General features: G+C 39.4%; 2 protein-coding genes and 1 pseudogene across 2 annotated transcripts; 1 reads left to right on the top strand and 2 right to left on the bottom strand.

Moving 5' to 3' along the window:
• Positions 1–2,865: 2,865 nt before the first annotated feature.
• nip7 (NIP7 nucleolar pre-rRNA processing protein) lies at positions 2,866–6,999 on the bottom strand. Its single transcript, XM_061667602.1, has 5 exons — positions 6,814–6,999; positions 6,617–6,703; positions 5,258–5,396; positions 3,165–3,305; positions 2,866–3,088 (listed from the first exon to the last, which is right to left on the bottom strand). Exons 1-5 carry the CDS (start codon positions 6,867–6,869, stop codon positions 2,969–2,971), a joined length of 543 nt encoding a protein of 180 aa, XP_061523586.1. The 5' UTR covers positions 6,870–6,999; the 3' UTR covers positions 2,866–2,968.
• A 22-nt stretch (positions 7,000–7,021) lies between these two features.
• cdc42se2 (CDC42 small effector 2) lies at positions 7,022–19,160 on the top strand. The gene is made up of 5 exons (XM_061667616.1): positions 7,022–7,127; positions 9,177–9,420; positions 11,727–11,828; positions 11,935–12,010; positions 14,899–19,160. Exons 2-4 carry the CDS (start codon positions 9,367–9,369, stop codon positions 12,007–12,009), a joined length of 231 nt encoding a protein of 76 aa, XP_061523600.1. The 5' UTR covers positions 7,022–7,127; positions 9,177–9,366; the 3' UTR covers position 12,010; positions 14,899–19,160.
• On the bottom strand, positions 14,187–14,294 carry LOC133399452 (5S ribosomal RNA; annotated as a pseudogene).
• Positions 19,161–20,626: the final 1,466 nt, after the last annotated feature.

Here is a 20,626-nt window from a genome sequence, read left to right as displayed (position 1 = left end):
GCTGTGGTTGAGCTGGACTTTATCCCAGCTGATTTCGAACCGGAGTGCACCCTGGACTGGTCCAATCCAATTGCAGTCTTTTAAAATGCAGTCTTGATTTTAATGGTGCTTATGATGTCATTGAGCAAAATCTCTTTAGGTAAAATGCTATGGCTTTGAACCGAAGGTCATCTCATTTGTACAGAGTTATCTTTCACGCAGAACTCTATTGGGCTACAGAGGAGCTGCCTCGGCCCACTCCTGTAGCCTACTCCATTTTCACAAATTACTTGTTTATATAAAGCAAGTGTACAAATGTGTGCTGATGTTTCTATACCACATTATGCAGGAAATAATATTGGTGAGCTAGACATGGTTCTGACTTCTGAGTTGGATTTGGTCTTTGGATGCGAAATAAGTGTGTATCGAAAATCTCAAAACACCAAATCTATTCTTCTGGGATCAAGTCACAAATTGTAATCTTAGAATAAGGTTGAATTTGTCAGCCGAAAGTATAGAACCGTTTGATTAATCTGAAATCGTTAGGTGTAATAGGTAGTCAATTGTAATGGGCAGGGCACATTGACACAATAATTAAGAAAATGGGTACTGGCATTTTATGGTGGGAAAATGCCTTATATTACTGAACATATTCTGGGTCAGGTAGTTAATATTAGATGACCTGGGTTATTGCTCACCTGTATGGTCCCCTGTGTCAAAAGGTTTGCTCAATAAATTACAAACATACCAGAATGGAGCTACCCGACTATTTTTACAAAGTATGCATAGTAAACTTTCAAGGTTTTTTTAAAAAAAAAAAAAAAAAAAAAAGGCTTGTCACATTCTTCAGCAATACTGTTTATTCCCTCAAACCTTAGTGTTTACACAAGCAAAATATAAAATGTTGTGAAATTCATAGTCATCCCAATAGATTAGCAAATGGTGGCCAAGTTTCAATACCAAAATATAGTAATGTATGCAGAGGTGGGTTGAGTAGCCATATACTGTAGTCAAGTAAGACTACTGTTACTTTTGAATATGACTCAAGTAAAAATAAAAAGTAGTTCTCCAAATAATTACTTGAGTAAGAAAGGACTGGGGGGGAAAAAAACTAAAGTACTGAGTAACTTCTGATTTATTTTTTAAATCAGTATCAATGTCAAATAAAACAAAAATAACTAAAATATGAAGGTGCAAATTCAGATATTGCTGAACAATATCACTTGATCGAAAACACTAAATGAAATTTTATAAAATAAAAACTGTGTAAACTAACAAATTATGGCAAATTCAACTCCAAGAAATAGCCTTACAGGTATACTATATTATTTCTACTTGTTAAACAGCACAACACTGTAGGCCTATCAGGCAGATTACAAAAACAGGAACAAGGCTGCAGTGGATATAAAAAGTCTACACACCCCTGTGCAAATGCCAGGTTTTTGTGTTGTAAAATAATTTGGACCAAGATAGTCTAAATCGTTTTCAAACCTTTTCCACCATTAATGTGACCTGGAATTTTTACAAACTCAAGTGATTTTTTTTTTGTATCTTTTTGAGAGGGGAGGTGAAAATGAACAAATTGAATGTAATTGACTTGGACTTGCTGCCTTCTTGGCCAGGTCACCCTTGCAAAAGATGTTCTATTTGAACTTGTCTTTTTACCTGGTTATGTAATGTTTAGATAAAAACAAATGTGGTTGCACAAGGATGCACTCCCTCTTACAGCTGGAATGTGGCTGTGTTCAGAAGTAACAGATCACATTCAAACTCATGTTCAATGGGAGTCTGTACACACCTGCCACCATTTTAGTTAAGTGGAAAAACAACACATGCATAAGGCTTACAGAAACATTTGCGTTATCCACTAAAAGGACTGAATGAAGAAGCTGTCGGTTGTCACTTAACTAAATGAAGCATGTGACTACCCACTTCTGAATGTATCCAAGTGAAGTACAGTGACTGACAAAACAAGTAAATGCTGTTCCACTAGATCAGTGATTTCCAACCTATATGGCGCGAAGGCACATATTTTACAATTGGAAAATCTCACGGCACACTAACAAAAATGTCACAAAAAGTAGATGCACAGTAATTACTGTATGTACTTCCTGCCATCAAATAGAAGAGCATTTATTTGTTCTGTCTGTCACTATGCCACAATGGCATCAATAGAGGAACAAAGATACATTATTTCTTTTAAATGAATAATTTTTTGAGCAGATATATAAAATTTGATAATTTCCCACGGCACACATCAATAGAGGAACAAAGATACATTATTTCTTTTAAATGAATAATTTTTTGAGCAGATATATAAAATTTGATAATTTCCCACGGCACACCTGAAGATCGCTCATGGCATACTGGTTGGGAATCACTGCACTAGATGACAGAAGGTACAATTAAGATGTGTATTGCCACCTGTTGTCATTCATACAATAGTAAGATCTCACACTGATCACACACACACAATTGTAAATTGAGACAAGATCATTATTTCTCATCTTTTTGTGCATTTTGCGGGAAGCATAACTGCTGAGCCCTTTTGAACTCTTACTAACAAAAACATTAGCACCTGACCTACCTACAAAAGGCAATGTGTCTCCGATGAATTCAAGTGCAGAAACTGCATGTTATAAACATCTCAAATAAACATCTAAAACCTCAGTATTCTTGAGGTGATTGTTTTTTAACGTGTCCATGTTTGTTAAAGTCCCATTTTTTTTTATAAGAAATAAAAATAATCTGTAATATTCCAATACAGTAATGCAATCATGACCACCCCAGTTGTGTAAATAAACATCTCTGCCCAATATTTGCAGAAATAGATGTATGAAGCAGATGTATGTATGTATGCTGCATTTCAACACAACATGACTCAAATCATCACAATTTGGATTTATTGTAAATATGCGGATGGAGGCTGTGGGGAGGGGAATAGAAACAAAGAGCAGCTACAGACCAACTGATACTGTAGAATCTTGATTTATGTTAATGCATCTTCATTCCTGATGAACTCGCCCACGTCAGCCTGGTGGAACACAACTATGGACATGGGGTCGACTCGACGACACTCTTGCGTCGTCTTGGCTGCCACTCCAAAACCCTGAAAAATAACCCCGTGTGATCGGCTCAATATGTTCTGTACCGGTTGGAATTTGAAGCTGGTGGAGAGTAGCTACCAGGGGCACGTCAGCCATGGAGTAGACCACCACGCCCTGGTACTGCGTGGTATTCTCAGTGATCCTCCCCAGACCGGATTTTAGGATGTGATTGCCATAGAGGAAAGACTGCTCGGCTCCAGGTTTCACCCACACCTTGAACTTCATGACGATCAAGTAAGCACAGAAGTGCAACATTAGGCACAGTTACACACAATCCAATGAGAGTCGAAAGAGCTTTTATGAATCACCTTGACGGTTTTCTCGTGCATTTAAAACACAAGGAGCATAATTTGAGCGTAGGTGTTATACCCAAATGGGTAAGTTAGTACGTTTACAGTTTCATCAACTGTTTGAAAATAAGCACAAAAATTGACATGTTGAATGAATTCCATTGGCTACACTGCAGGGAGCTATTAATTTAGCGGTGGTGGAGAACTGCACTGCCCAAGCTGCAACATTAAAATGGACTGATGGGCCAGGCCATTTGTATGTGAGCTTTAAAAAAGTATGATTTTTGGTAATTATGAAACTATTGGTTAAATAATTTCATAAAATGAATTGTGACAGGAATATTTGCTGTTTTTTATTATTATTTCCAAAAAGTCAATTAAACCATAAGTGGTGCTTTGACTTATGGGTTTAATTCATTCCATGACCAAGCTCATAGCTCAAAACATGTATCTCAAGTACACCAGTATCGTATAATACAGTCACACAGGAAGAAGAGTTTCACAACTAAGCAACTCTGTAAGCTGCAGTAATACTGCGTTCCATAGCTATATTGCGGTTTATCTATTGCGGATACAGTACATTGTGGATTGTTTTTTTTAATATTCATATTGTGCATAATTCGCCATATTGCGGGATTTTGAGTGTATGCTGTAATTTTTGGGATGGTAAAATAAATGCCTCCTGGACAAAAACATTAAAACTGTAAAAATAAAAAACATGTAAAACATTACATAATGTACAGTACCGTTGTGTATTACTGTATGTTTAAGAGTTTAGAAAGTGTTTATGAGGATATGGTCCAGGTTAACAAGAATTTGGGAAGATTAATAAGCGTCTGGAGAGGTTCATACAACTTTAAAATATGTATAAATAAAAAAAGTGGCCGCTACTTCGTGGATTTCACCTATTTGGGGGGTGGTCCGCGTTGCAACACAGTTTGCATTCAAATAGCCGTAGCTTAAAGGATTACAAATTACTACCGCAACACTGATGCGAGTTTAGTTCGCCCTTATATGGCGTTTAGTATTGTAGGTTAGCAGTGACAGCTTTTAACGTTTTTAAGAAATGTACATTGATTAAACAAGTGTAATTCTCGTTGTTTTGTTTAAATTTCAACCAAGAATAGAAATATACAACTTTAAGCAAGCAATTGGCCTCTTTTCTTGAATTGTTCAGTATCTGCTGCTGCTTGTGAAGTTCGCTGCCACAATCTAGTGCTCGTAAATAACATTTGTGCTTACAACTCAAAAAAAAAAAAAAAAAACAAAGTCGGCTGAGCGATGGCTTGTATCTCGAAAAACTTGCAAGTCAGGTTACTCGTAAGTCGAGGTACCACTCTATTTACTGAGAGGAATGAACAGGAAAGTGTCTGGTTTGTTCAGTAGTGAACAATAGAATTATCAACCAAAACCTTCATTCATTCTCACAATTCATATAAAACGCCACTATTTCATTACATTCATTATGCAGGGGGTTTTCTTGTCATAAGGCGCTGTAGTCTTAACAGTAACCTAACAATTACACTACAGTAAAAATATGAAGATATTGTTCAGATATTTGTATTGAAAAAGTTGTAGGCCATAAATATAAAGCAATCAAATGAAAAACAGTGCGGCAATAGTTGAGCATGCCTTCTTGGCGTGATGGCGTATCCTTAAGCCACGCACCTGCCACCTAGAGCCTCGTAACTGTGGAGGGATCTTCAAAATGAGTAGTTTTTCTCAATTTCCTTTTTACAGTTTTAAAATTGTCTTTATACTTCTCTTTGACAGTTAGGAATGTCTAAGTGTTATTTAAAACAGTGAGCTGATTGTTTCACTACACATTATTTCCAATGGGAAAAATTGCCCAGTATTAAAAAGACAGTGAATGCAACACACCTTTGCATAGGGTGCCAGGAAATCGAGAGCTGTGATGTGTAGCCGAAACTTCTGGGTCTTTGTAAACTTGCCAAAACAAGTGCCGACTGACACCAGTTTGTTCCGGGCAATGTTTGTGGACAGTTTAAGAATTTTCACGCTGTGGAAACAGGACAACGGTCAGTCACCGATAACTGCTTCAGAGGTTTCGATGGACCTATTAACCTGTAATTCTCAAACTGTGGTCTCATTTGGTGTATTTAAAAGAATTTGCAATAAATTATATTGTAGCACGCTTTAAAAGTGCATACATAGTATGAGGACAGGCGACCAATTGAAAAGCTCTGATGGGATTGTGACATCGCATACTAAATCTGACATTCCCGCGTGCACAACATTTGTAGCTCCCTCATGTTCTTATGGTCTTTTCTTTTGTAAAGTTGTACAGGTGAAGCAATACAACCTCTGCAAAATATTTGCGCCTTGGAAGCACATACCTCAGGTTAAAAGTTTCCAACGTGAATAAATCACTGCTTTTACAACATATAAATGGGCACCGTGACTTTGGCAACGGTCAGAGCAAATGACACCTGGCCTCCTTTCTATTTATATAGAAAACGATACGAAACAGCTCGCTGAACGGCATCATCAGAGTCTAAAGAGCCCCGAACAGGTTAGAAAATGTAACGGATTTAAACAGAGTTAGTGATAAGCAAACTTGTGCCTCACTGGTTGCATTTGACGAGGCAATTAATCAACAGTGTTGTTTGTCGATGAGTTCATCGACCAACTGCGCAAGCCTTGTTGACACATTACACATTTAATTAAGATGTTTTTAAATAACGATGTATGGTAAATTTATTGTTTACCATGAGACAAATCAAATGTGGTCAAATCTAAGAATCCTATATCATATGTGAAGGCTATACTGTATGTCCATGTCTTCTTAATGCCTTGCCATGGTATCAGATTGGACTGGGTATCGGCAGACACTCACAAATCAAGTGACTGGACCCGGGTGATATACGATACAAATACAATCGGGACATCCCTAGTGGAAAATTTTACTGATGTTCAAATCTCTGGAATGGACACAGTCGCCTGGACTTCCTCAGATCACCGGCTTCCTTGAGCATGCAAAAAAGATGCTGCAGATGTTCAACCAGTCTCGCAGTGGAGACAGAGCGCGACCTCAGGAAGAAGCCATGCTCTGTCGTGACCACAGAGTTCGACAGCCTGACATTTGTTGAACTAGTTGCCACGAAGGTCCCCATTGGTATGCACTTGGTTAGCCAATCATAACAATGTACGTATTGCTAATTATTTTTGCGGACCCCCGTTTGAGAATGACTGCTCTAAATTGTGTTACTAATATATGACCTCATGTAATATACGCGCTCGTTGTGAAGCCTGAAGCAGTATGTGCCGTCTGGTCGGTCCACGAGGAGCTTTATGTTTTCTCCTACACTGTTAAGAAAGGAAACTATTAATCACATGTTTGTACAGTATAGGTTAGCATAGGATGCTAATCTACGTAGTCATCAACGTGCATCAAAGCGTCCTCCCGCTCCACTTACTATTTCGACAGTTTCTCAAACAACGTTTTCGTCTCTTCTTCGGTTAGCGGCCTCATTCTTTTTTTTTTTTTTTCTTTTTTTGTAGAAACAAAACTGCGAATCTCGGGAGAAGGAATGGCTCCCCCACGAGTAAAACGTGCAAAGCGTGGGTCAATACGGAAGTGGTCACACGGAACGGAAGTCGATTTAATTTCTCAACATCGTTCTTCCTGTTTCTTTTTTTTTTGCTTTTAGGGTTTTTTTCTGTCTTTTTGGCATTCTCTACCCCTGCAGTCGACAGTAGCGTTTGATTCGGAAAAACAAATCATCGTCTGGTAAGATCATTTCCCCTGCAATTAATATATTTGAATAAGCGAAGAATTCACAGAATGCACGCGAGGAGCTGCGTGTTTTAAACTGTCAATTTAGGTACCACTTTGGGAAATGGGTTAGCACGGCTGGCTAGCTGTCAATGCGGTTAGACTAGCGAGGGAGCTAACCCTGTTAGCCGCTGCTCCCTAACGCGGTTTTTGAAGCAGGTAACCCTTTTAACCCTCGAATTAAACATTTTGTCTTGCTTTATCAATCGCATTTTATGTAGTGATATTGATATTCGCGGTCGCCACGTAAAGTGGGCTCTTCATTAGCCGCCGTATATAACGCCGTATTATATAACGCTAATTTGTTTGTAAATACAAATTACGGCGTTTCTCCGTAATCCGCGCCCAGAAATGGAGCAAATAGTCCCTCCAGAGCTCCAATAAATTCATTAAACGACTTGTCTGTAGTGAGTGAATAAAGCAGCCTTTTTTTTAGTGGAAATCGTTTATTGTCATTATGGTGGTCTGTGGACGTTTTTCAAAATTCATAATAACTTGAATGATGTGGTCTGAAGCCATTTTTGAATGAATTATGCCATAATAGCACCTCATAAATTATTTTGCTACGTGAGAAAGGTAGTAAGAGCGGACACTCATAGTTCCAAATAAGGAAATTCCTAATACTAGCGACAGTCTTGCATTTGAGGGATCTCGCTCTCTTCCCCCCGTCCACTTTTCACGTCCTGCTTTACCAGAAAATGTCATTTTGGTCCCAAGCATCAGCGTAGAAACAATTAGGTCAGTGAGTCTCAACAGTTGTCTTCTGGGACCTGCATTCCCCTACAGCTGAAAAGGAACGTGTAGAAGTGAAGAACGATCAAGGAAATGTTGAAAAAAAATAGCCTTTGAAAACACATTCAGTATATTTATATTTTTAAACAAATGCACGATGCTTGGATGTTCACAGGGCAATTCAGAGCACAAACTGAGTGAGGACATGATCATTTTATAATGAATAAAGTTAAATATAACAGCTTTTTTCTTTTTGATGAAACTACATTACCAATACTGTGCATTGTTTTTGGGACATGAACAATTTAGACAAGTGAAACAGAAACAGTTTGAATAGTCTAAATGATTATGCCATAAAACTAGATTGTCATTTATGCCTGGTGCCATCTAAAGACGGTAGAGGCTGTATAAATGCCATTGGAAGTTGTTTTGTGCTGCAGTGATAATCACGTTAATGAGACGCTGTTTTGAATGAGTTTGATATACTGCCAAAAGCATATCGCCAGCCATCACGTCAAGCCAAAGAGAGTAAACTAGCAGCTATAGCATTTCCAGTCCCTTATCAAATATTTTTATTGTGGGAATTTGGCACGCCTCTGTAGTTTACCGAAAAACCTGAATACGAATGCATGTAATGTTGTTTTTTTTTTAAACCAGTTGTTCATCACCCACCCAAAATGGTGTCAATCCACCAATTGAGAATCACTGAATTAGGCTATTCTCTCCAGACATAACTGATAACCAGACATCCCTTGGTGTAGCTTTAACATTCAGTTATTCACTCCAAACATAGCCTGCCTTTCACATTCCTCCATTGTTCTTTCCTATATGTAATGAGAAACTCTCATTATGACATTAACCACCCTCCCCTCCAAAATGTGAGCATTTATTGACTGTGTCATATTAGGTCACTGCACAGGCGCGTCTGCTACATACTGTACTGACCTCATTTCTTTCTCAGTGTCCGCTATTGCAAGCATTTGTGTGTTCTTTCCATATTTTTCAGTCATGGTTTACTCGGTGTAACTACTAGCTCTAAGGCAAGATTTGGAAACAAATATTCCAAACATGGAAATGTGTAATGAACGGACTCATACATTTAGAGGTGCATTTTGACCTCATTGTTTGTTTTAGCAGAATTGTCATTACTTAAAGCATTTCTATTGGCTACAATTATTTTTGTCTAAAATTAGAGTCCACCCTTTTCATTAAACTGAGTATAACAAGTTTGGTAGCAACTTCTGATACCTATTTTGTACGATTTGTGGACAGGAGGGGGTTCGTTGCACTGGGCGGTCGCTTCTCATAGCAAAAGCTTGTCCTGAAGAGACCCGTGGCGAGACCGCCATCAGTTTCCACTGTGCGTTTGCGGCTCTGCTGACATCAGACAGGAAGACACACGACGAGTGGCGGCTCAACTGAAACAGGAAACTGCTACAGCGGCGGCGTCACTTGCCTCGGAATGACTGAATTCTGGGTTTGTTTTAGCTGCTGTATTGCGGAGCAGCCACAGCCTGTGAGTATACTTAATATTTATTTCATTTTTGTCATTTTATCGTTTCGAGTAGAAATTTATGACATGTTGGAAATTTTTCCCCCGTGTAGAAAACTGTGCCTTTCTTCCATATAATGTAAGGTAAATATGAGCAGGTCCCTGTTTGGCAGACTGGAGAAACTATTCCTGCATGTTCCTTCATCCGCAAAGTAGGATGTTCTAAATGTTATGTGACCTAAAAGCAATAGTTTCATTTTGTGGAAAAGAGCAAGCAGTTGTTTTACCTGTTTGCAGCCATCCTTACAGATAATAAACTTAGTCAAAATCGTCAACCTTTGTCTCAGTTTTAGCTTCAGAGCACATGTGCACAGTTGGTGAGACTGTGTTTAAAGATATTCAAATGCGTCACTGGCTTATCATGAAAAGAACGGCATCTCTGGCAATGCTATGGCGACGCTGGATCACCTACATTAGTGGTCTGCATTATTGGTGGACCAGCCTGGGTACCTCTCATTGCTAACATTGCTGTAAGTTTTTGTACAAACTCACAAAAACTTAAATTCAAATGGCATTCAAGGATAAGAAATGAGAAGTGTTGTGTTTACCACAGCATAAAGAAATAACAGGTTTATTTAAAAACATATTTAGAATCAATATTGGTTTCTGTTCTGAGAATTAAAATCTTTGTTGTTATTATAGCAACAACATATGGAAGCATCTAGGAGAGGTGGCTGTGGAGTTTTTGACCAGCTTGTTCAATAGAATTCTAGTGCGTGAGAAGATGCCTGAGGAATGGAGGAAAAGTGTACTGGTGCCCATTTTTAAGAACAAAGGTGATGTGCAGAGCTGTGGGAACTGTAGAGGAATAAAGTTGATGAGCCACACAATGAAGTTATGGGAAAGAGTAGTGGAGGCTAGACTCGGGACAGAAGTGAGTATTTGCGAGCAACAGTAGGGTTTCATGCCTAGAAAGAGTACCACAGATGCATTATTTGCCTTGAGGATGTTGATGGAAAAGTACAGAGAAGGTCAGAAAGAGCTACATTGTGTCTTTGTAGATCAAGAGAAAGCCTATGACAGAGTACCCAGAGAGGAACTATGGTACTGCATGCGGAAGTCTGGCGTGGCAGAGAAGTATGTTAGAATAATACAGGACATGTACGAGGGCAGCAGAACAGCGGTGAGGTGTGCTTTAGGTGTGACAGACGAATTTAAGGTGGAGGTGGGACTGCATCAGGGATCAGCCCTGAGCCCCTTCCTTTTTGCAGTGGTGATGGATAGGCTGACAGATGAGGTTAGACTGGAATCCCCGTGGACCATGATGTTTGCAGATGACATTGTGATCTGCAGTGAAAGCAGGGAGCAGTTGGAGGAACAGTTAGAAAGATGGAGTCATGCACTGGAAAGAAGAGGAATGAAGATTAGCCGAAGTAAGACAGAATATATGTGCATGAATGAGAAGGGTGGTGGGGGAAGAGTGAGGCTACAGGGAGAAGAGATAGCAAGGGTGGAGGACTTTAAATACTTGGGGTCAACCGTCCAGAGCAATGGTGAGTGTGGTCAGGAAGTGAAGAAACGGGTCCAAGCAGGTTGGAACGGGTGGAGGAAGGTGTCAGGTGTGTTATGTGACAGAAGAGTCTCTGCTAGGATGAAGGGCAAAGTTTATAAAACAGTGGTGAGGCCAGCCATGATGTACGGATTACATCAAGACTGGCACTGAAGAGACAACAGGAAGCAGAGCTTGAGGTGGCAGAAATGAAGATGTTGAGGTTCGCTCTTGGAGTGACCAGGTTGCATACAATGCAATTAGAAATGAGCTCATCAGAGGGACAGCCAAGGTTCGATGTTTTGGAGACAAAGTTAGAGAGGGCAGACTTCGATGGTTTGGACACGTCCCGAGGAGAAATAGTGAGTATATTGGTAGAAGGATGATGAGGATGGAGCTGCCAGGCAAGACTGCTAGAGGAAGACCAAAGACAAGGTTGATGGATGTTGTGAGGGAAGACATGATGGCAGTTGGTGTTCGAGAGGAGGATGCAGGAGATAGGCTTACTTGGAAAAGGATGACGCGCTGTGGCGACCCCTAACGAGACAAGCCGAAAGGAAAAGAAGAAGTTGTTGTTATAGCAACTTGTTTTAGAATTCTAATATATTTGTGTACCAGCAAGGACACCTTCCATGTTCGATGCTGTTATGTTCCTGTTCAGAATTTTATGCAGTGTTTGTGCAAGTGTTGTGGTCAAACAATGTTGAGTTCAAGACATTTTACTGGCTGTTAGTGAATGTATTTTAAAAGCCAGGGTATGTTTGTCACCCCCCATTTATAGAAACGGAGGCGACGAATCGACCGTTCCATGATCGGCGAGCCAACGAACTTCGTCCACACCACACACGTCGGCTCGGGTGACATGGGGCTGGGATTACCTTCGGTGGGTTTTTAAAAGCTCCTCTTACTCCTCAGATAAACCCACAGAGGTCATGCAAGGCTGCTGTGGTTCCTCTTCTTACCGAACACTGCTTACTGCATGCTTGCAGGTGGACCTGATCCAGGCCCAAATGAAATCCAAAGGCGGCTACGTACACGGCGGCTCTGAAGGCTCACAATTATGAGGTGAGACATAACATGTCTTTTTCTTTGACTTGAGGTGTAGTTGCTTACCTCAGTAGCCCATTATGAAGATTAAAATGTTACAGTGGAAACTGTAATGTTAAACAAAACTTCCAGTTTGTTTAGAAGCAAGTTTTCCTCATAAGAAATAAAAGAAATAATTGTTTCCAGAGCCAGGGCAGCACGGTGGCCTCACAGTTCAGTGTTGGAATCTTGGTTCAGACCATCCTGTGTGGCGTTCAGATGTTCTCCCTCGTGCTTGCATGGGTTTTTCATGGGTAGTCCAGCTTCCTCCTACATTCCAAAAACATACATGTTGGGTTCCTTGAAGGCCTTAATTTGTGTTTTTGAGTGTGAATGGTTGCATACGTACCCTGTGATTGCCTGGAGACAAGACCAGGGTGTACCCCATCTCTCACCCAAAAAAAGACAAGTGCTATAGAAAATGGATGGATGTTCCAGTGTTTATCTGTTGCATCATAAGACCTTTACAGACAATGTTAGTAGTAACAGTCTTCAAGGATATTAAAGGAAGATTTTTTAAAAATAAATTTTTTGAACTTTAATCGACCGATTAATCGACTTTTAAATAATTGTCATTTGCAGCCCTACTTCTCGGCAAAATACTTTGACTACAACTAAATCAAAATTTTCTCTCAAAATTGACACCGCTCTGAACTGCAGTATTCTGACATCTCACGTAACATCTTACGTGGTGGTTCAAATTCAGAAGCTTTGGTAGATTTCCCAATTGTATGACCGCAGGGAAATTCAATTTAAGTGGTTCCCATTTTATGTCATTAAAACAAAATGTAAAATTGAGCCTTACTCATGCAAAAGGTTTGAAAGAGAAAGTATCAGAACTTTCAACTTCAGCAAATGACAGGACTTAATTAAAGCAAACCATGACACCTTGCTTCTGTTATGCTCATGTGCTTCTCATTTGCCCTGTGACTGACTGTGATTGAACAAGCCTACGGGAGAAAATAAATAAAACTTGAGTCTGTTAGTTCGTAGAATGTTGCAAAAATTATCCACGATATCCATCCTTCTTGTATAGTGTTTGTCCTCATAATGGTTGCGGGTGAGCTGGACCCTATCCTAGCTGACTTGGTACACCCTCGACTGGTAGCCAGCCAATAGCAGGGCATATAGACAAACAACCAGTTACCCCTATGGACAGTTTTGTTTTCAATTAACATAACATGCAAGTTTTTGGAATGTGCTTTGTCGCTGGAATACAATTTAGAAAATCCACGGAAGCATGGGGCGAACTTGCATACTCAACACATGAAGGACTGAGAGAGAGAGCGAGAGAGAAAGATGAGATTTGAACTCTGAACCTCTCAACAGTCGTCTCGACAGACGTCCTAACAACAATGACAGCGTGCCACCCGCGACACTAATCAGTTCCACTAAATTTGTGGAGGGTTGGCGCATACCAAGGAAGCGCACATTAAATTTAGTAGAAATCTGGATAAAGGATTCTCCTATTTACAATACCGTACATAATTGTCTTTTGAGTCAAACAAACTTATATATATAGTCAAACTTTCTTTGAGGGCTTTATTTCTGCTCCATTCCTCCTTCAAGAAAATAAAAAATGTTACAGTTCCATCTTGCGTACATCCTTGTCATACTAACATACACATTGTAGTTTAACAATATTTATGATTTGCATTGTAGTGTTTAGTGGTTTGGAATTGAACATTGACAGCTGTGTCATGTTTCCTTCCTACCAATTAAAGCTACTGTATTTCACTTATGTTCTCTATGGGACGGCGGGAAAGTGGTTAGCACATCCACATCACAGTTCAGAGGTCATGGGTCCGAAACCGGGCTCCAGACGTCCTGTGTGGAGTTTGCATGTTCTCTCCGTGCTTGCGTGGGTTTTCGCCGGGTACTCCGGTTTCACATGTCAGGACATTCATGTCCGGTTAATTGAGGACTCCAAATTATCCATAGGTGTGAGTGTGAATGGTTGGTTGCCCTGCATAGGCATATATAGACAACAGACCAGTTCAGGGTGTACCCCGCCTCTCTCACAAAGCCAGCTGGGACCCCAGTGAGGATACGCCGTACAGAAAATGGATGGATGGGTCAGATTGCATACAGATGTACGGAATGTTGTGCCCAGAACCGCTCTCAGACGCTCTAACCAGTCGCCCACCGTGCCGCCTGCTTACAGCACCTGGTATTCCCAGGCGGTCTTCCATCCAAGTACTAACCAGGCCCCCCCCTGCTTAGCTTCCGAGATCGGCGTTCTCAGGGCAGTATGGCCGTAAGACAATAAATCAGTTATAAAGTTAAAATATGTATTTTGCACAAACATTCCAGAAATGTACAGATAGAGCTGTCAGTTGCGAATGTTAAAATATTATTAAAATGGCTTACAGTTTATGAAAGTTTTGTGATTCTGTCAGTTGGACCCTGAAATTGATTATTTCTATCAATTCATTTTATATAGCATTCATCCTCGCGTTTGAGCTGGAGCCAGCTGACTTTGGGCGACAGACACGCTACACCTTGGACTGGCCACCAGCCAATCATAGGGCACATATAGAAAATCACTCACTTGCGCTCACATGCACACCTATGGACAATTTAGAGTTTTTAAGGAACCAAACATGCATGTTTTTGGAATGTGGGAGGAAGCCGTAGTACCTGGAGAAAACCCACGCAACCACAGAGAGGATCCAAACTCCACACAGGAAGGCTGAGTTTGGTGAGGCAGCCGTGCGAATCACAAGCCCAATGTGCTGCTTTATTTCTGTTATTTGACTTTAGAGGTTCCACTGTATTAATTTTTTAATTTGTGCTCTCTTGAAGACATTTCATTAGTTTGTTTCATGTATATGTGTTTCCTAACGTATGTTCTGCTTTTCTCACAGGCCTTCAGTGTGGTGGCAACTACTACTATTGTTTATAGAAGGACGCAGATCACAGTCCTTCATGGACGCAGGACCAAAAGATAAAGTACTGGTTTTCCATAATGTATATATTTTTATTTTTCATTCCTTTTTTTTTTTTTTTTTTATTGTTTTTACGAAAGCACTGCTATCCATTTGCTGCCATGCTGTTGCACTGTAAAGAGTACCAGTTAAATGAGTAGAGAGGAGGAAGAGGAGGCTTTATTTAGTACGTTCATCTCAGTCCGACGTATGCCTGTGCGGGTGTGTGCGTGTATGTATGCATGAGGAAAACTATGTCGCTCTCGTAGCCCACATGAATGCCTGTATTTATTATCGCATTTGCAAACGGACCTCACGGTGGCTGGGCCACGCTGAAGACGTGGAACCTTATGATTCCGTTTTTTTTTTTTTTTTTCTCAGAGGTTAGATAAAGTACAGGTGGAGGTAGCACAGCAAAATGTTGGTATTTGTTTTGTCTTTTTTTATTCAGAGAAGTCTCATGATCCTCTGAGTCATCTTCAGGGTTGAAGATTGCTGTTTTCTACTAAACTTGAATTGAGTCGCGTACACTGGACCATATACCATGTACACTCACGCCTGCTTAGGAATTACGCTTTTAAAAAAAAAAAAAAAAAAAAACATTTAGATTAAATTAATTTTTAATAAACTATGAACTCCCTTATCTGTCATGTTCTTATTTTTTTTAAGCAGAGGCCATAGTTGTTTCTACTAGATTCATAGTTTCAGATGCATGTTTTTGAAATCCAGGAAATATCTAAATCTGATGAACTTGGAAGTATCCCCACTGCACACGAGTTAGTGTGGTCATACTCCACACGGATGCCAGTGTTCTCTCCCTCTGTTTGGACCTACTTAATATCCTTTTGTTTTCTCCACCAGGGAGTTTTTTTCCATCCCAACTATCACAATAAAACTACACACAGAGGGGTGGGGCAGGGGCCAAGGAAGAAAATGTTTGTGTGGATCCAGGATATTTGTTTTACATATTCTCTCTCTTTCTCTCTCGAGATAGATGGATAGATATGTATTTCTTTAAATGACAACATTAAAGCACATAAGCGGGGTTGGTATCAATGAACCAGTACATTTAAGTGCTGATCCAAATTAGGGTTGTTCAGCGTTTACTAATATTTGCGCTCTACTGAGTGCCATGGTACCATATTTCCTCAAGTAGTGGCTGAAGGGTGTCTTATTTACTCAACGGCAAAGATTACTCGGTATTTATGTGAATCTATTTGTTTTACCAAGTGATTTGTTGCCTTTTCAACCCATGACCTAAAATGCGGTGTGTTACAACAGATGATTTTTCTTGAAGTCAAAGATGGGCAACCTTTGGCCCGCAAGTGTATTTGATTCAGCCTGACGTGCAATTTTAAAGCTGCACATGTTAAAGCTACAAGCAACGATGACCAGTCCAAAACGAAAGTTCGATTCAATGTGAGTACAGGTCGTCCTGGATCTACGGCATAGTTCCGTTCTTAAGAAACCGACGTAACCTGAATTTGAACGCAATTCAAAACACCTCGCCTCACTAACTAAACAATGTGGCCTTAGAATAGTTGCTTTCATTTTTGTATTTCCATTGCGGATTCTCTGTGACTGTAGTACGGGGCATCTTTGAATCTCGTCAGGGTGGGACCTTCACATAGCAGACATTTTGTACATATTGGACCATGTGGAGGTCTTTTATTGTGGATCGGCAAAATTTGCCACAATGATCTGACCAAAACTCAATGTTTTGGCAATTTAGTGTCAGCCATGTCTACTCTACAAATGTAAAATCTGGTAGCAATTGGATAAAATAGCTAGTAAGATTTCCATCTTTGGAAGAAATTTACCCTTAAATGACCACTTTCATCCCTAATGGAAGACTTCCTGTATCTTTTTTCATCTGGCTTTTTGAAACTATTTTGGTGGGTCCACTCGTGGTAGACATGGCTGCAAAAATCTCAAGGTTGCTAATGCTAAGTATCACTGGCATTGGGGGGGGGCTGACTTTTGGAGGGGAAAAAAAAATCAAATGACTCTAATGAGGCAATATTTGGGGTTTCACTCTGCTGCCATGCTCCACCCACCCACAGTAACGAATACTCCATATTTTGGCAATTTGGCATTGTCAATGTGTCTAGTATACGAGGATAAAAATAAATAAATTCATCTTCATAAAAATCCTACAAATGCCCAAATTTACTCTAAAATGGCTCATTTTAACCAAAATGACATACTTCCTTTTTGTGCATGTCTTCTTGAGACATTTTGGGGGTTCTACTCTTGACCAGCATGTCTACAAAATGTCGTGTTGTTAACTGAGACTGGCTTCTGTTTTTTCTCTATCTGAAAATGAAGCCTTAGTCAAGGTGGAGTGAATAATGAACAGTTCTTAATACTAAATACCAGTGAGTGTTTACACAAAGCCCTCAGGCTTCTGCTGGGATCGGGACCGAAATATGAAAAATAAATAAATTCAGGGTACGCTAACGAGCCAATTATTGGGGTCTCTTCAACCACTACCAGATGCAAATTTCACCTGGATGAACAGGCCTGGCAAAAAATTAACAATAATGTCAAAGAAACAAAACAATTTTAAGAGGGCCTTTGCACCATTCTCAAATAAATGTGACCCTAATCGAAAAAGGTTCCCCACCAATAGTTTAAGTTGGCGACGCACCCAGCCAATTTAAAAAAAATGTTTTTAATTGACTCAATATTGGAGCGGAGGCCACTGTTTGAGGAAATATGCTAGTTTTGTCAGGCTCAAGCTACTGAAAGCCATGCAGCCTCATCATGGACCTACAATCACATCCAGCCTCTTATATTTGTCGTCGTCTTACTCCTGTACATTTGCTTCGCATTGATTGTCGTAAAGTTGCTGCGGGTTCGGTTTCATTGGCTTGGCCTTAATGAGAGCAGCTACGGTATGAATGTTAACCAATGTCCACATTCTGTGCACCGTTGCTCCCCCAGATCTATTAAATGCATGCGCTTTTGTGTGTGTGTGTGTGTGTGTATCACCTGTGGTTGAACACGTGTCCATCAGAATGTAATTGTATCATAAAGCCAGCAAAAACATGTTAGTCTGTACCAGGCAATATAAAAAATATATATACCAGCCAGAGTCTTTATATCAATTCTAAAAGAGATAAAATTGTCCCCGAGTTGGTTACCCCAGGAAAAAAAATAATCTTATGGTGATGAACATTTCCCATGATGCTTTGCAAACCCGTTTGTTCTTAATTAAACGTTCAAGCTATGTAAGCATTTATTCCTGTTCAATGTTTTTCTTGTGTAAATTGATCTGAATTTGTTTTTCCTCCCACTCTGCTGAATTAGTGCATATAAAAAGTCTACACACCCCTGTTCAAATGCCAGACATTCTTATCATTCTTGTGACATAAAAAGAGACCAAGATAAAAAAATGTTTTAAACCTTTTCCATCATTTATGTGACCTATGACCTTTACAACTCGGTTGGAGAAGAAAAACATATTTTTGAGAGGAAGTAAAAATAACTAACTGATGTGGTTACACTAGTGTGCACACCCTCTTATAGCTTGGGAGGTAGCTGTTTAGAATTAACCAATCAGATTCAAACTTATGTTAAATGGGAGTCAGCATACACCTACCACCATTTACTTGCTTGTGTTGCAACGTGACTACAAAAATGTCAGGAAAAGCAAACTAGAATATCGGAACTTTATTTGGCATTAATCAGAGGCACTTTAAAAGTTGAACACTCCAGTTATAAGACGGTGTGCACACTTGTGCAATCACATTATCTCATTTATTTTTACTTTTCTGAAAAGATTTTTTTTTCATTTTGCAATTGAGTTGTGCAGGGTAGGTCACATTAATTGTGGTAAATGTTTTAATATTTATCTTGGTCTCGTTTTTTTATTTTGTATCACAAATTTGAATGGCGCTGTTGTAGACTGTTTCTATCCACAGTGCAATACAACTTGTGAACAGCAAGATGTGCTAGAGGATTAGTTGAATGCCATTTTTTAATCCCCTTTTGAGTCAGAACTTTTATTGTTTCATGCTGTAAATCAACAATAGGAAATATACATTTGTTTTAGTTACAATATTGTATAAATTTCAGGGTTAGCGCAGTGTTTTCCCCCCAACTAAGGCACTGTATGACATGTTCCTTCCAAAAAGAAAAAAGTCCATCCTTTCTTTCATTTCTGCAATGGGAAATAAATGTCATGTATTGATGTTTTACCAACTGTGTTGTCTATTTTTAAATGCATCAAATCACTTTTTTAAACATAAGTCTGATTAATATTTAGTTCACTTAAAAACATGTCTCCAAATTTTGGATTTGTTTTCACACACACAAAAAAAACATTCAGTATTTTGGACAAGTGCAATTTAATGAAAAAAGAAAAATGTAAATGTGAATATAGTGGCTGTCCAATTAAAATGTTTATCTCTGAATTTTGATGCGTTTAATTAAAAAAAAACAAAAAACAATTCAATCCTAGGCCCCGCGTGTGTGGAGTTTGCATGTTCTCCCCGTGCCTGCATGGGTTTTCTCCGGGCACTCCGGTTTCCTCCCACATCCCAAAAACATCCATTAATTACAGACTCTAAATTGCCCGTAGGTGTGACTGTGAGTGCGAATGGTTGTTTGTTTGTATGTGCCCTGCGATTGGCTGGCAACCAGTTCAGGGTGTACCCCGCCTCCTGATAGCTGGGATAGGCTCCAGCACGCCCGCGACCCCAGTGAGGAGAAGCGGCTCAGAAAATGGATGGATGAAAAGTGATGGTTGTGAGGATTCTGCACAACGCCAGTCAAATGTTGCTGTGTATTCATAGCATGTATCTTTTATTTAGTTATTTATTTTTTGTTATGAGGATAATAACAAAATATATATATATATATATATATAATGATATATTTATATTTATATATATATATATATATATACATATGTGTGTGTGTATATATATATATATATATATATATATATATATATATATATATATATATATATAATGTGAACATTGTCGATGTCAAATGAAAAACAGAACTTTTTTTTCATCCCAATTGAATTTTTTAAATTATTTTGAGGCATGAGAAGGAATATGTACGGTGAGTATGGAAAGTATTCACACACCCTTACATTTTTCACTCTTTGTTGTATTGCAGCCATTTGCTAAAATGTTTTTTTCCCATCAATGTGCACACAGCACCCCATATTGACAGAAACAATTTAATTGTTGAAATTTTTGCAGCTTTCTTAAAAAAGAAAAATGAAATATCACACAGCCGTAAATATTCAGTCCCTTTGCTCAGTATTTAGTTGAAACACCCTTTTGAGCTAATACAGCCATGAGTCTTTTTTGGGAATGATGCAACAAGTTTTTCACACCTGGATTTGGGGATCATCTGCCATTCCTCCTTGCAGATCGTTTCCAGTTCTGTCAGGTTGGATGGTGAACGTTGGTGGGCAAACATGTTCAGGTCTTTCCAGAGATGCTCAATTGGGTTTAAGTCAGGGCTGTGGCTGGGTCATTCAAGAACAGTCACAGAGGTTTTCTGAAGCCACTCCTCTGTTATTTTAGCTGTGTCCTTAGGATCATTGTCTTGTTGGAAGGTGAACCTTTAGCCCAGTCTGAGGTTCTGAGCACTCTGGAGAAGGTTTTCGTCTAGGATATCCCTGTACTTGGCCGCATTCATCTTT

This window comes from Phycodurus eques, chromosome 2 (assembly GCF_024500275.1).
Source record: "Phycodurus eques isolate BA_2022a chromosome 2, UOR_Pequ_1.1, whole genome shotgun sequence".
NCBI classification, from domain to species: domain Eukaryota; kingdom Metazoa; phylum Chordata; class Actinopteri; order Syngnathiformes; family Syngnathidae; genus Phycodurus; species Phycodurus eques.
Note: the sequence above shows the minus strand (reverse complement) of the source record. Positions and strands in the feature narration are given on the sequence as shown.